The sequence below is a fragment of the Fringilla coelebs genome (genome assembly GCF_963513975.1).
Source record: "Fringilla coelebs genome assembly, chromosome: 34".
NCBI classification, from domain to species: domain Eukaryota; kingdom Metazoa; phylum Chordata; class Aves; order Passeriformes; family Fringillidae; genus Fringilla; species Fringilla coelebs.
The window spans coordinates 914980-931354 of record NC_140060.1 but is presented as its reverse complement, the minus strand read 5'-3'; the positions used below and the strand labels follow the sequence as shown (position 1 = coordinate 931354).

Here is a 16375-nt window from a genome sequence, read left to right as displayed (position 1 = left end):
CGGGCAGAAAGCGCTTTAATGGCGGCAGCGGAGGGCGGAGGCCGCGGGGGAGGCGGCGCTCAGCGCTTGAGCTCGCTGTAGATGTCCCCGCGCGCGCCCTGCAGCTCCTGGTAGTGCGAGTCCTGCTCCGGGGGGCGGGGCTTGGGCGGGGCTGTGGGGAAATGGGGCGTGGTCAATGTGGAGAGCTCCGCCCGTTCGTGGGTTTGGCCACGCCCCTGATTCACCCCTGCAAACGGCTCATCCCATTGGCCACGCCCACAAATGGCTCCTCCCTCTTTAGCCACACCCCAAAACAGATAAATATTTTAGCCACGCCCCCAAATACTCTCTCCTTTTGGCCACGCCTACAAACATTCCCGTCCCATTTGGCCACGCCCACAAACAGTCCCTTCCTACTTGACCCTGCCCTTTAATGGCTCCTCCCACTTTTGCCACGCCCACAATTGTTCCCTATTTTGGCCACGCCCACAAGCAGTCCCTTCCCACCTGAGCACACCCACAAATGGCTCCGCCCCTTTGGCCACACCCACAAACCAAACCCCTCATCTTGACCACGCCCATTACTGACCTCTCCCCTTCTGGCCACACCCACATTCAACCCCTCCCTCTTTAGCCACGCCCACAAGTTGTTCCTTCTGTCGACCACGCCCACAAAATTGCCGAGCCTTTGGGCTACGCCCACAAATGGTCCCACCTTTTAAGCCACGCCCCTTATCAGCCCCACCCTCTTTAGCCACGCCCCCAAACAGCCCCTCCCTCTTTAGCCATGCCCCTAAACCCGTCATTTTTAGGCCCCACCCACAAACCACACCCTTCACCTTGACCACGCCCACCTCGGCGGCCCCGCCCCGCCAGCCAATAGGCTCCGCCCGCGATCAGCAGCGTCATGATGACGTCAGTGGCCACGAGCGCCATGATTGGTCCCGGCCCCAGGAGCCACCCGGAACATTCTGGAAAAGGGTGGGGGAGGGGCGGGGACACCTCGTGACCCCTCCCGTGACCTTTGACCCCCCCGTGACCCCGGGGTGGGGGCGGGGCCTCACCTCGCTCAGCCGCGGCCAATCCTGGGGCTGGGAATGGATGAAGGGGGCGGGGCTTGGTGAGCCACGCCTCCTTTGCCACACCTGAAGCTTTGGGCAAGGTGGGGGAGGGGCTGAAGGGTGGGGGAGGGGCGGAAATGGGTGGGGGAGGGGCTAAATGGGTGAGGGCGGAGCTAAAGGCAGGGGGAGGGGCTCAGAGGGGGTCCTCAGGCTGGGGGCGGGGCTTGGAAGGGTCCCAGGGGGTGGGGGAGGGGCCCAGGGGGTGGGGGAGGGGCTCAAAGGGTTCCTCAGGGATGGGGGAGGGGCACGGGGGGGGTCCCTCAAGGGTGGGGGAGGGGTTTGAGGGTGGGGGAGGGTCGAGGGTGTCCCCAGAGGGTGGGGGAGGGGCGGATCCCCTCCCCCATTTCTCCGCCATTCCCCTCCCCCACCCCGGCCCGGCCACTTCTGCTTTTGGGGGAGGGGCGGGGGGGGTCACAGGGAGTGGGGGAGGGGCGGGGAGGGTCCCTCAGGGTGGGGGAGGGGCAGGGGGAACCTCAGGGTGGGGGAGGGGCCAGGAGGGACCCCCTGGGTGGGGGAGGGGCCTCACCGAGCAGCAGGAGGACGAGGCCGAGGGTCCCTGGGGGGGCCATGGCGGCGGTGGGGGAGGGGAAAGGGGCGTGTCAGGGCGTGGCCAAGCAGGCCACGCCCACTTTCTGGGCTCAGCGTCCGGTTGGGCGGCCACGTGACCCTGCCGAAAACTCGTGACCCCCCCTCGGTCCCAAAACTTCCCCTTTTTGGGGTCCCTGCGCTGGCCACGCCCCTTCCTAACAAGCCCCGCCCACTCCCCAGCAAGTGCGGTCTTGATTAAGCCCCGCCCTGCCTTTAAACCCCGCCCCCTTTTTAATGCGCGCTGGCCCTTTAAGACTTTGTGGGCGGAGCCTCCAAACACTCTTAAGCCCCGCCCGCTGCGCCTTCTGATTGGCTGAATGAGCTAAGTGCATTCCGTGCTCTGATTGGTTCCAATAGCGTGACTAAACCCGGAAGTCGCTCTTTGATTGGTCCGATGTGGCGAGGCGGGAGTAAGGCGGGAAGAGGGAGGCGCTGATTGGTCCGCGCCGAGCCGCGGTGGGCGGGGCCTGCGCGCGCGCAAGGCAGGGCGGGAAAGGAGCGGCCTGAGGGAGACCGGGGCGGACGCGACCACTGCGAGTACGGGGGGGGATTTGGGGGGATCCGGGGGGGTTTGAGGGGGATTTGGGGGGTCCCGAGAGAATCTGGGGGGTCCTGAGGGGATTTGGGGGGTCCCGAGAGAATCTGGGGGGTCCTGAGGGGATTTGGGGGGTCCTGGCGGAGTTTGGGGCGTCCTGGGGGGTTTGGAGGGGATTTGGGGGTCCTGAGGGTGTTTGGGGGTTGCGGGGGAGATTGGGGGAGTCCGGGGGGAATTTGGGGGATCCTGAGGGGATTTGGGGGGTCCTGAGGGGATTTGGGGGATCCTGAGGGGATTTGGGGAGTTCTGAGGGGATTTGGGGAATTCCTGAGGGGATTTGGGGGATCCTGAGGGGATTTGGGGGGTTCTGAGGGAATTTGGGGAATTCCTGAGGGGATTTGGGGGATCCTGAGGGGATTTGAGAAGTTCTGAGGGGATTTGGGGGTCCTGAGGGGATTTGGGGAATTTCTGAGGGGATTTGGGGGGAGTCCGGGGGAGATTGGGAGAGTCCGGGGGGAATTTGGGGGATCCTGAGGGGATTTGGGGATCCTGAGGAGATTTGGGGATCCTGGGGGAATTTGGGGGATCCTGAGGAGATTTGGGGATCCTGAGGTGATTTGGGTTTTCATTTCTGTCTCTCTGATCCCCCAAACCCACCCCAATTTTTATTTCCTCCCTCCCAGGCCAAACCCAACCCCGGGTTTTTCCTCCCTGACCCCCCAAACCAACCCTGGATTTTTATTTCCTCCCAGCCCAAACCACCCCAGTTTTTATTCCCTGCCCCCCAAACCCACCCCAGTTTTTATTTCTGACCTCCAAACCCACCCCAGTTTTTATTTCTGACCCCCAAACCCACCCCAGTTTTTATTTCTGACCCCCAAACCCACCCCAGTTTTTATTCCCTGACCCCCAACCCCACCCCAGTTTTTATTTCTGACCCCCCAAACCCACCCCAGTTTTTGTTCCCTGACCCCCAAACCAACCCCAGGTTTTTATTTCCCCCTAACACCCCAAACCAACCCTGGGTTTTTATTCCCTCCCAGGCCAAACCAACCCCTGGATTTTTATTTCCTGCCAGGCCAAACCAACCCCGGGTTTTTCCTCCCTGACCCCCCAAACCCAACCCCGGGTTTTTATTTCCTCTCTCCCAGGCCAAACCCAACCCTGGGTTTTTCCTGCCCGACTCCCCAAACCCAATCCCAGGTTTTCCTGTCCTCCTGACCCCCAAACCCACCCTGGTTTTTATTCCCTGACCCCCAAACCCACCCAGTTTTTATTTCTGTCCCCCCAAACCCACCCCAGTTTTTATTTCTGACCCCCAAACCCACCCCAGTTTTTATTCCCTGACCCCCAAACCCACCCCAGTTTTTATTCCCTGACTCCCCAAACCCACCCCAGTTTTTATTTCTGACCCCCAAACCCACCCCAGTTTTTATTCCCTCCCAGACCAAACCCACCCTGGATTTTTATTTCCTCCCAGCCCAAACCCACCCCAGTTTTTATTTCTGTCTCCCTGACTCCCCAAATCCACCCTGGGTTTTATTCCCTGACCCCCAAACCCACCCCAGTTTTTATTTCTGACCCCCAAACCCGCCCCAGTTTTTATTCCCTGTCCCCCCAAACCCACCCCAGTTTTTATTTCTGACCCCCAAACCCACCCCAGTTTTTATTTCTGACCCCCAAACCCACCCCAGTTTTTATTCCCTGTCCCCCCAAACCCAACCCCAGGTTTTTTATTTCCTCCCAGACCAAACCCAACCTCTGGGTTTTTCTGTGTCCCTGTCCCCCCAAACCCACCCCAGTTTTTTATTTCTGACCCCCTGACCCCCAAACCCACCCCAGTTTTTATTTCCTCCCTCCCAGACCAAACCCACCCAGTTTTTATTCCCTGACCCCCCAAACCCACCCCAGTTTTTATTCCCTGACCCCCCAAACCCACCCCGGTTTTTATTTCTGTCCCCCTGATCCCCCAAATCAACCCCGGGGTTTTTCCTGTCCCCCTGACCCCCCAAACCCACCCCAGTTTTTATTTCTGTCCCCCTGACCCCCCAAACCCAACTTTGGGTTTTTCTGTCTCCCTGACCCCCAAACCCACCCCAGTTTTTATTTCTGACCCCCAAACCCAACCCCAGGTTTTTATTTCCTCCCAGGCCAAACCAACCCTGGGATTTTATTTCTGTCCCCCTGACCCCCAAACCCACCCCAGTTTTTATTTCTGACCCCCAAACCCACCCCAGTTTTTATTTCTGACCCCCAAACCCACCCAGTTTTTATTTCCTGACCCCCAAACCCACCCCAGTTTTTATTCCCTGACCCCCAAACCCCCCCCCAGTTTTTATTTCCTGACCCCCAAACCCACCCCAGTTTTTATTCCCTGACCCCCAAACCCACCCAGTTTTTATTTCTGACCCCCCAAACCCAACCCTGGTTTTTATTTCCTGCCAGACCAAACCAACCCCTGGTTTTTCCTCCCTGACCCCCCAAACCCAACCCCAGGTTTTTATTTCTGTCCCCCAAACCCCTCCCAGTTTTTATTTCTGACCCCCAAACCCACCCCAGTTTTTATTTCCTGACCCCCAAACCCACCCCAGTTTTTATTTCCTCCCAGGCCAAACCCAACCCCAGTTTTTCCTCCCTGACCCCCAAACCCACCCCAGTTTTTATTTCTGTCCCCCCAAACCCACCCCACTTTTTATTTCCTCCCAGACCAAACCAACCCCAGGTTTTTATTTCCTGACCCCCCAAACCAACCCCAGTTTTTATTTCCTGACCCCCCAAACCAACCCCAGTTTTTATTTCTGACCCCCAAACCCACCCCAGTTTTTATTTCTGTCCCCCCAAACCCACCCTGGTTTTTCTGTCCCCCTCACCCCCAAACCCACCCCAGTTTTTATTCCCTGACCCCCAAACCCACCCCAGTTTTTATTCCCTGACCCCCAAACCCACCCTGGTTTTTATTTCTGACCCCCAAACCCACCCTGGTTTTTCCTCCCTGACCCCCAAACCCACCCCAGTTTTTATTTCCTTCCTGACCCCCAAACCAACCCTGGGTTTTTATTTCCTCTCTCCCAGGCCAAACCAACCCCGGGTTTTTCCTCCCTGACCCCCCAAACCCAACCCTGGGTTTTTATTTCTGACTCCCCAAACCCCCCCCAGTTTTTATTTCTGACCCCCAAACCCACCCCAGTTTTTATTTCCTCCCTGACCCCCAAACCCACCCCAGATTTTTATTTCCTGACCCCCAAACCCACCCCAGTTTTTATTCCCTGACCCCCAAACCCAACCCCAGTTTTTATTCCCTGACCCCCAAACCCACCCCAGTTTTTATTTCTGACCCCCAAACCCACCCCAGTTTTTATTCCCTGACCCCCAAACCCACCCCAGTTTTTATTTCCTGATCTCCCAAACCCAACCCTGGGTTTTTATTTCTTCCTGACCCCCCAAACCCACCCCAGTTTTTATTTCTGTCCCCCTCACCCCCAAACCAACCCCAGGTTTTTATTTCTGTCCCCCTAAACCAACCCTGGGTTTTTCTGTCTCCCTGACCCCCCAAACCCAACCCCAGGTTTTTATTTCCTCCCTGACCCCCAAACCCACCCCAGTTTTTATTCCCTGACCCCCAAACCCACCCAGTTTTTATTTCTGCCTCCCTGACCCTCAAACCAACCCCAGGTTTTTATTTCTGTCACCCCAAACCCAACCCCAGGTTTTTCTGTCTCCCTGACCCCCAAACCCACCCCAGTTTTTATTTGTGACCCCCAAACCCACCCCAGTTTTTATTCCCTGACCCCCAAACCCACCCTGGATTTTTCTTTCCCCCCAGGCCAAACCCACCCCAGTTTTTATTCCCTGACCCCCCAAACCCACCCCAGTTTTTATTTCTGATCCCCTGACCCCCAAACCCACCCTGTTTTTATTTCTGTCTCCCTGACCCCCAAACCCACCCCAGGTTTTTATTTCTGATCCCCTGACCCCCAAACCCACCCCAGTTTTTATTCCCTGTCCCCCCAAACCCACCCCAGTTTTTATTTCTGACCCCCAAACCCACCCCAGTTTTTATTCCCTGACCCCCAAACCCACCCTGTTTTTATTTCTGTCTCCCTGACCCTCAAACCAACCCCAGGTTTTTATTTCTGTCCCCCCAAACCCAACCCTGGGTTTTTATTTCTGTCCCCCCAAACCCAACCCCGGGTTTTTATTTCCTCCCTCCCAGGCCAAACCCAACCCTGGGTTTTTCCTCCCCGACCCCCCAAACCAACCCCAGGTTTTTATTTTCTCCCAGGCCAAACCAACCCCTGTTTTTATTTCTGTCCCCCTGACCCCCAAACCCACCCCAGTTTTTATTTCCTCCCTGACCCCCAAACCAACCCCAGTTTTTATTCCCTGACCCCCCAAACCAACCCCAGTTTTTATTTCTGACCCCCAAACCAACCCCAGTTTTTATTTCTGACCCCCAAACCCACCCAGTTTTTATTTCTGTCCCCCTGACCCCCAAACCCAACCCCAGTTTTTATTTCTGACCCCCAAACCCACCCAGTTTTTCTCTCTCCCCCCAGGCCATGTCCCCCCCTCGCTGCTCGCGCTGCCCGCTGCCCTCGGCGCTGCTGCGCTCGCGCTCGCTGCTGCCCTTCTGCCGCCGCTGCTTCCTGCGCGCCTTCGAGGCCGAGACCCTGCAGGCGCTGCTGCAGCCCGGGCCCGGGGTACCGCCCCTGAAACCCCAAAATAACGGGGTTACACCCCAGAAACCCCAAAATACCGGGGTTGGACCCCAAAATCCCGGGGTTGAACCCCAAAATACCGGGGTTACACCCCAAAACCCCCAAAATCCCGGGTTTGAACCCCAAAATCCCGGGGTTACACCCCAGAAACGCGGGATCCTGTCCCAAAATCCCGGGGTTACACCCCAAAAACATGGAGTTCTGCCTCAAAACCCTGGGGTTGCACCCCAAAGTCCCCAAAATTCCGGGGTTCCACCCCAAAGCCTCCAAAATCCTGAGGTTCCACCACAAAACCCCGGGGTTCCACCCCAAAACCCTCCAAATCCCAGGGTTTTGCCCCCCAATTTTGGGATCTCAAAGCAAGAACCTGGGGTTCCACCCCAAAACCCTGAGATTTCACCCCAAAACCCCCTGAATTCACCCCAAAACCCCCTGAATCCCCCCCAAAACTTCCTGAACTCACCCCAAAACCCCATAAACCCCCCCCAAAACTCCCTAAACTCCCCCCAAAACCCCCTAAACCCCCCCCTAAACCCCCTAAACTCCTCTCAAAACCCCCTGAATCCCCCCCAAAACCTCCCAAACCCTCCCCAAAACCCCATAAATCCCCCCCAAAATTGGGGATTTTCCCCCCAAATCCCCTCGAATCCCCCCCAAATTTCGGGGTGTCCCCGTCCAGGGCAGGCGGTGGCGGTGGCGGCCTCGGGCGGCAAGGACAGCACGGTTCTGGCCCACCTGAACTGCCCCCCAAACCCCATAAACCCCCCGCAAAACCCCCAAAACCCCCTGAACTCACCCCAAAACACCCTAAACCCCCCCCAAAACTTCTTGAACTCCTCTCAAAACCCCCCGAACCTCCCCCAAAACCGCCTGAACTCCCTCCAAACCCCTGGAATTAACCCCCCAAACCCCACAAACCACCCCCAAAACCCCCTGAACTCCTCCCAAAACCCCCCGAATCCCCCCCAAAACCCCCCAAACCCTCCCCGAAACCCCATAAATCCCCCCCAAAATGTGGGAATTTCCCCTCAAAACCCCTTAAATCCCCCACAAGACCCCCCAAATCCCCCCCAAAACCCCCCCCAAATTCTGGGGTGTCCCCAGCCGGGGCAGGCGGTGGCGGTGGCGGCCTCGGGCGGCAAGGACAGCACGGTGCTGGCCCACCTGAACTGCCCCCAAAACCCCTCGAATCCCCCCCAAAACCCCCCGAATTCCCCCCAAAACCCCCCCCAAATTTCGGGGTGTCCCCATCCCGGTCAGGCGGTGGCGGTGGCGGCCTCGGGCGGCAAGGACAGCACGGTTCTGGTCCACCTGAACTGCCCCCCAAACCCCATAAACCCCCCGCAAAACCCCCAAAACCCCCTGAACTCACCCCAAAACACCCTGAACTCACCCCAAAACACCCTAAACCCCCCCGAAAACTTCCTGAACTCCTCCCAAAACCCCCCGAATCCCCCCCAAAACCCCCCAAACCCTCCCCAAAACCCCATAAATCCTCCCCAAAATTGGGGAATTTCCCCTCAAAGCCCCCCGAACCACCCCCAAACCCCCTCGAATCCTCCCCAAACTTTGGGAATTTCCCCCCCAAACGCCCCCCAAATTTTGGGGTGTCCCCGTCCCGGTCAGGCGGTGGCGGTGGCGGCCTCGGGCGGCAAGGACAGCACGGTTCTGGCCCACCTGAACTGCCCCCAAAACCCCCCGAATCCCCCCCAAAACCCCCAAAACCCCCTGAACTCCCCCCAAAACCCCCCCCAAGTTTTGGGGTGTCCCCAGCCCGGTCAGGCGGTGGCGGTGGCGGCCTCGGGCGGCAAGGACAGCACGGTTCTGGCCCACCTGAACTGCCCCCAAAACCCCATAAACCCCCCCCAAAACTTCTTGAACTCACCCCAAAACACCCTAAACCCCCCCCAAAACTTCCTGAACTCCTCTCAAAACCCCCCGAATCCCCCCCAAAACCCCCTAAACTCCCTCCAAACCCCTGGAATTAACCCTCAAAACCCCCTAAACTCCTCCCAAAACCCCGTAATCTCCTCCCAAAACCCCCCGAATCCCCCCCAAAACCCCCCCCAAATTTCGGGGTGTCCCCAGCCCGGTCAGGCGGTGGCGGTGGCAGCCTCGGGCGGCAAGGACAGCACGGTTCTGGCCCACCTGCTGTCCCGGCTGAACCGGGAGCGGGGCCTGGGGCTGCGGCTGGCGCTGCTGGGCGTGGACGAGGGGATCCGCGGCTACCGGGACGAGGCGCTGGGCGTGCTGCGCGCCGTGGGGGCGGGGCTGCCCCTCCCCCTCCTGCTGGTCTCCCACCGGGAGCTCTTCGGGTGGGGGGTGGACGAGCTGGGGGGGGTCCTGGGGGGGCGCAGCCGCTGCACCGTCTGCGGAGTGTTCCGGAGACACGCGCTGGAGAGGGCGGCGCGCGAGATGGGAGCCGACTGGATCGCTACTGGTGAGCACTGGGGCATACTGGGAGGGACTGGGAGGGGGTTTGGGTGGACTGGGTTATACTGGGATGGACTGGGAGGGGGTTAGGAGGGACAGGGATGGACTGGGAGGGGCTGGAGAGGGTGGCCAGGGAGATGGGAGCGGACTGGATCGCCACTGGTGAGTACTGGAAGAGCACTGGTTTGTACTGGAAGAGCATCTGTTTGTACTGGGATGGACTGGGAGAGCACTGGTTTGTACTGGGAGAGCACTGGTTTGTACAGGGAGGGCACTGGTTTGTACTGGGAGGGCTCTGGGGGGGTCCTGGGGGGGCGCAGCTGCTGCACCGTCTGCGGAGTGTTCCGGAGACACGCGCTGGAGAGGGCGGCGCGCGAGATGGGAGCCGACTGGATCGCTACTGGTGAGCACTGGTTATACTGGTTTGTACTGGGAGGGAGTGGGAGGGGGTTAGGAGGGACTGGGATGGACTGGGAGAGCACTGGTTTGTACTGGGAGGGCTCTGGGGGGGCGCAGCCGCTGCACCGTCTGCGGAGTGTTCCGGAGACACGCGCTGGAGAGGGCGGCGCGCGAGATGGGAGCCGACTGGATCGCCACTGGTGAGCACTGGGAGGGACTGGGAGGGCATTGGGAGGGACTGGTTTATACTGGGAGGGCAATGGGAGGGACTGGGATGGACTGGGAGGGAGTTAGGAGGGACTGGGATGGACTGGGAGGGGCTGAAGAGAGTGGCCAGGGAGATGGGGGCCAACTGGATCGCCACTGGTGAGCACTGGGAGGGACTGGGAGGGACTGGGAGGGGATTAGGAGGAGTTGGGTTATACTGGGATGGACTGGGATGGGATGGAGAGAGCGGCACGGGAGATGGGAGCGGACTGGATCGTTACTGGTGAGCACTGGGAGGGACTGGGTTATACTGGGAGGGAGTTAGGAGGGACTGGGATGGACTGGGAGGGGCTGGAGAGGGTGGCCAGGGAGATGGGAGCCGACTGGATCGCCACTGGTGAGTACTGGAAGAGCACTGGTTGGTACTGGGACGGCATTGGTTTGTACTGGAGGACACTGGTTTGTAGTGAAGGGCACTGGTTTGTACTTGAAGAGCACCTGTTTGTACTGGGAGGGCACTGGTTTGTACTGGGAGGGCTCTGGGGGGGCGCAGCCGCTGCACCGTCTGCGGAGTGTTCCGGAGACACGCGCTGGAGAGGGCGGCACGGGAGATGGGAGCCGACTGGATCGCCACTGGTGAGCACTGGTTATACTGGTTTGTACTGGGAGGGAGTGGGAGAGCACTGAGAGGGACTGGATTATACTGGGAGGGGGTTAGGAGGGACTGGGATGGACTGGGAGGGGTTGGAGAGAGCGGCCAGGGAGATGGGAGCGGACTGGATGGCCTCTGGTGAGCACTGGTTATACTGGTTTATACTGGGAGAGAGTGGGAGGGGGTTAGGAGGGACTGGTTTGGACTGGGATGGACTGGGAGGGGGTTAAGAGGGACTGGGATGGACTGGGAGGGGCTGGAGAGAGCGGCCAGGGAGATAGGGCCCAACTGGATCGTTACTGGTGAGTACTGGTTTGTACTGGGAGGGCACTGGTTTGTACTAGGAGGGACTGGATGGGCACTGGTTTGTACTGGGAGGGACTGAGAGGGCACTGGTTTGTACTGGGAGAGCACTGGTGGGGCACTGGTTTGTACTGGGAGGGCACTGGTTTGTACTGGGAGGGCACTCAATGGACTGGTTTGTACTGGGAGGGGGTTCAGAGGTCACTGGTTATTCCTGGTCTTTACTGGGAGGTCACTGGTCCTTACTGGGAGTTTCCTCATTCTTACTGGGAAGTTACTGGTTTGTACTGGGAGGGTCATTGGTGGTCACCTGTGGTCACTCATGATCATTGTCGGTCACTTGTGGTCACGTATGACCGCTGGTCACTCGTGGTCACTGCTGGTCACTGGTGGTCATCAGTGGTCACTCATGGTCACTCGTGGTCACTACTGGTCACTCATGGTCACTCTTGGTCACTGCTGGTCACTTTTGGTTACTGCTGGTCACTGCTGGTCACTGCTGGTCACTGCTGGTCATTAGTGGTCACTGCTGGTCACCTTTGGTCACTGGTGGTCGTGGGTGGTCACTCATGGTCAGTGGTGGTCACTCATGGTCACTCATCGTCACTGGCAGTCATCAGTGGTCACTGCTGGTCACTGCTGGTCACCAGCAGTCACTCGTGGTCACTCATGGTCACTGGTGTCCACTGCTGGTCACCAGTGGTTACTCGTGGTCACTGTTGGCCACATCTGGTCACTGCTGACCACCAGTGGTCACTCATGGTCACTCATGGTCACTTGTGGTCGCTGCTGGTCACCAGTGGTCACTCGTGGTCAGTGCTGGTCACCAGTGGTCACTCGTGGTCACCAGTGGTCACTCGTGGTCACTCCTCTCCCCAGGCCACAACGCCGATGACGTGGCCGAGACGGTGCTGATGAATTTCCTGCGCGGTGACGTGGCGCGGCTGCGGCGCGCGGCCAACGAGGCCACCATGGCCACCAACCTGGCCTGGGGGGCCACCAACGGGGCCACCATGGCCACCAACCTGGCCTGGGGGGCCACCACGGCCACCAACGAGGCCAGCATGGCCACCAACCTGGCCTGGGGGGCCACCAACGGGGCCACCATGGACACCAAAGAGGCCACAATGGCCACCAACGGCGCCACGGCCACCAACGGCGCCATGGCCACCAACGGGGCCACCATGGACACCAACCTGGCCTGGGGGGCCACCAACGGGGCCATGGCCACCAATGAGGCCTCCATGGCCACCAATGCCACCAACGAGGCCACCATGGCCACCAACCTGGCCTGGGGGGCCACCAACGGCGCCATGGCCACCAACGAGGCCACCACGGCCACTAACAGCGCCATGGCCACCAACAAGGCCACCATGGCCACCAATGAGGCCACCATGGCCACCAACAGGACCGTGGCCACCAACGAAGTCCCCATGGCCACCAATGAGGCCACCATGGCCACCAACAGGATCGTGACCACCAACGAGGTCCCCGTGGCCACCAGTGAGGTCCCCGTGGCCACCAACGAGGTCACCATGACCACCAACAGGACCGTGGCCACCAACGATGTCACCGTGGCCACCAACGATGTCCCCATGGCCACCAACGAGGTCCCTGTGGCCACCAACGAGGTCCCCGTGGCCACCAACAGGACCATGGCCACCAATGGCACCATGGCCACCAATGAGGTCACCGTGGCCACCAACGAGGTCCCCATGGCCACCAACGAGGTCCCCGTGGCCACCAACAGGACCATGGCCACCAATGGCACCGTGGCCACCAACGAGGTCACCACGGCCACCAACGAGAACCCAACGGAACCCAACGAGAACCCAATGAAACCCAACGAGAAGTCAATGGAACCCAACGAAAACTCAATGGAACTCTACAAGGACCCAACAAAATTCAACGAGAACTCAACGAAACTCAACGAGAGCCCAACGGAACCCAACGAGAACTCAATGGAACCCCTGGAAAACTCAACAAAACTCAACGAGGACCCAACAAAACCCAACGAGAACTCAATGGAACCCAACAAGAACTCAATGGAACCCAACAAGAAGTCAATGAAACCCAACGAGAGCCCGATGAAACCCGAAGAGAACTCAATGGAACCCAACAGGAACTCAACGAAACTCAATGAGGACCCAACAAAACCCAACGAGAACTCAATGGAACCCAACGAGAACTCAATGGAACCCAACGAGGACCCAATGAAACCCAACAAGAACTCAATGGAACTCAACAGGAACTCAATGGAACCCAACGAGAAGGCAATGAAACTCAACGAGAGCCCAATGAAACCCAACGAGAACTCAATGGAACTCAACGAGGACCCAACAAAACCCAATGAGAACTCAACAGAACCCAACGAGAACTCAATGGAACCCAACGAGAGCCCAATGAAACCCGAAGAGAACTCAATGGAACCCAATGAGAACTCAATGGAACCCAACGAGAACTCAATGAAACCCAACAAAAACCCAATGAAACCCAAAGAGAACTCAATGGAACCCAAGAAGAACCCAATGAAACCCAACGAGGACCCAACGAAACCCAACAAGAACCCAACGAAACTCAACGAGATCTCAACAAAACCCAACAAGAACCCAACGAAACTCAACAAGAACCCAACGAAACCCAACAAGAACCCAACAAAACCCAACACCCACCCCCCCAAGCCCTCGGGCAGCCCCGCCCCGTGGCCGACGGTGCCGCGGCTGAAGCCGCTGCGTCACGCGGCGCAGAAGGAGATCGTGCTCTACGCCCACTTCCGGGGGCTGCCCTACGCCAGCGCCGAGTGCCGGCACGCGCCGCTGGCCTTCCGCGGGCACCCGCGGGCGCTGCTGAAGGAGCTGGAGGCGGCGCGGCCGGCGGCCGTGGCGGCGCTGGCGCACTCGGGGCGGCGGCTGGCGCTGGGCGCGGCGCCGGGCGCGGGGGCGGCGCCGGGGGCCTGCGGGCGCTGCGGCGGCGCCGCCAGCGGGGAGCTGTGCATGGCCTGCGTCCTGCTGGCCGCGCTGGACCGCGGCCGGCCCCGGCTGGCGCTGGGCAAGCGCGGGCTGAGGGTGGCCAGCCAGGGGGGGGCGGGGCAAGGGGGGGGTGGGGGGTGGGGGGGTGGGGAGTGGGAGGGTGGTCAAGGGGTCGGTGGTGATCAGGATGGGGGTGGTGACCACTGGGGTGATGGTCAAGGAGGTTGTGGCTGTAGGGGTGGTGGTCAAGGGGTCAGTGGTCATCAGGATGGGGTTAGTGGTCATTGGGAGGGTGGTCAGGGAGATTGTGGCTGTAGGGGTGATGGTCAAGGGGTCAGTGGTCATCAGGATGGAGGTGGTGACCACTGGGGTGGTGGCCAGCAGGATGGGGGTGGTGGCCATTGGGGTGGTGGTCAAGGAGTCAGTGGCCATCAGGATGGGGTCAGTGGTCATTGGGGTGGTGGCCAAGGAGATTGTGGCTGTAGGGGTGGTGGTCAAGGGGTCAGTGGCCATCAGGATGGAGGTGGTGGCCATTGGGGTGGTGGTCAAGGGGTCAGTGACCATCAGGATAGAGGTGATGGCCACTGGGGTTGTGGCTGTAGGAGTGGTGGTCAAGGGGTCAGTGGTCATCAGGATGGGGTTGGTGGTCATTGGGGTGATGGTCAGGGGGGTTGTGGCTGTAGGGGTGATGGTCAAGGGGTCAGTGGCCATCAGGATGGGGTTGGTGGTCATCAGGATGGGGTCAGTGGTCATTGGGGTGGTGGTCAAGGAGATTGTGGCTGTAGGGGTGGTGGTCAAGGGGTCAGTGGCCATCAGGATGGGGTCAGTGGTCACTGGGGTGGTGGTCAAGGGGTCAGTGGTCACCAGGATAGAGGTGATGGCCACTGGGGTGACGGTCAAGGAGGTTGTGGCTGTAGGGGTGATGGTCAAGCATCCAGTGGTCACTGGGGTGGTGGCCACGGCGCCTGTGGCCGCAGGCCCAGTGGTCAAGCGTCCAGTGGTCACTTCAGTGGTGGCCACAGGGCTGGGGAGGGGCAGTGTGGTGACCACAGTGACCACCAGCCTGTTGGTGGCCCTGCTGGTCGGGCAGTGACTGCCCCGGTGGCTGTGGAGCTGCAGGGCCCTGGTGGCTCTGGTGACCCCAGTGACCCTGGTGTCCCCGTTGGTGGCCCTGGTGGCCGGGTTGGTGACCCTGGTGGCCCTGGTGACCCTGGTGGCCCTGGTGGCCGGGTTGGTGACCCTGGTGGCCGGGTTGGTGACCCTGGTGACCCTGTTGGTGTCCCCAGTGTCCCCAGTGCCCGGCCGGTGGCCGCCCCGGTGGCCGTGGAGCTGCAGGGCCGCGCCGGACGCTCGGAGCGGCGCCGCCTCCGCGCCTTCGGCCACGGCCGGACGGGCCCGGGGGGCGCCCGGGGGGGGCTGGGGGACATCTGGGACTTCTGAGGGGACACCTGGGGACACTTTGGGGACATTTTGGGGACATTTTTGGTTTTTTGGGGAGGGGGTTGGCATTTTTGGGGGCATTTCTGGGGGTTTTGGGGGTTTTTTGGACAATTTTGGGGCTCCTGGGATCAATTTTGGGGTCTTTGGGGATATTTTGGGGTCCCTTAGGGACATTTAGGGACATTTTTGGGGTCCTAGTATCAATTTTGGAGTCGTTGGGGACATTTGGGGAAATTCTGGGGTCTTTTGAGGACATTTAAGGACATTTTTGGGGTCCTTTGAGTCATTTTTGGGGTTCTAGGACCAATTTTGGGGTCTTCAGGGACATTTGGGGACATTTTGGGGTCCTAGGATCAATTTTGGGACATTTTTTAGGTCCCTTGGGGACATTTGGGAACATTTTTGGGGTCCTTTGGGGACATTTTTGGGGTCATTTGGGTCATTTTGGGGGTCCTAGGATAAATTTTGGGGTCTTTGGGGACATTTTGGGGTCTTTTGAGGACATTTAAGGACATTTTTGGGATCCTTGGGGTCATTTTTGGGGTCCTAGGATCAATTTTGGGGTCTTTGGGGACATTTGGGGACATTTTTGGGGTCTCTTGGTGACATTTTTGGGATCCCTGGGGACATTTTTGGTGCCTTTTGGGGACATTTTTGGGGGTTTTGGGTCCTTTGGGGTCCCTGGGATAATTTTGGGCCCTTTCAGGACATTTTTGGGGTCTTTTGGGACATTTAGGGACATTTTGGGGGTTTTTTTGGAGATTTTTGATTTTTTGGGGACATTTTAGGGATTTTTTAGAACTTTTTGGGGACTTTTTTGAGGTTTTTTGGGATTTTTTGGGACATTTTTGGGGTTTTGGGACATTTGAAGGATATTTTGGGATTTTTGGGGACATTTTGAGGGTTTTTGGAATTTTTGGGGATTTTTTGGAGAATTTTTTTGGAATATTTTCCGGTTTTGGGGGACTTTTTTGGGATTTTGGGGACATTTTTGGGTTTTTTTGGAGTTTTTTGGGCCATTTTGGGCTCCC

The 16375-nt window shown here is 58.9% G+C and overlaps 3 protein-coding genes across 7 annotated transcripts in view; 1 reads left to right on the top strand and 2 right to left on the bottom strand.

Moving 5' to 3' along the window:
• TYROBP (transmembrane immune signaling adaptor TYROBP) lies at positions 1–1775 on the bottom strand. 4 transcript variants are annotated; one of them, XM_084224217.1, is made up of 4 exons: positions 1627–1775; positions 1044–1130; positions 819–950; positions 1–151 (listed from the first exon to the last, which is right to left on the bottom strand). In XM_084224217.1, exons 1-4 carry the CDS (start codon positions 1667–1669, stop codon positions 60–62), a joined length of 354 nt encoding a protein of 117 aa, XP_084080343.1. In that variant the 5' UTR covers positions 1670–1775; the 3' UTR covers positions 1–59. The 4 variants fall into 4 exon arrangements, with proteins under 4 accessions (XP_084080343.1, XP_084080345.1, XP_084080344.1 ...); XM_084224219.1 differs by having other exon boundaries at positions 834–950; XM_084224218.1 differs by having other exon boundaries at positions 1044–1124.
• SCN1B (sodium voltage-gated channel beta subunit 1) overlaps positions 1–16375 on the bottom strand; it is a 130073-nt gene that overhangs the window by 60624 nt on the left and 53074 nt on the right. The window lies entirely within an intron of this gene.
• On the top strand, positions 9592–15344 carry LOC311164671 (uncharacterized protein; the record flags this gene model as incomplete). Its single annotated transcript, XM_084224202.1, has 4 exons — positions 9592–9777; positions 11815–14041; positions 14091–14993; positions 15191–15344. Exons 1-4 carry the CDS (start codon positions 9753–9755, stop codon positions 15342–15344), a joined length of 3309 nt encoding a protein of 1102 aa, XP_084080328.1. The 5' UTR covers positions 9592–9752.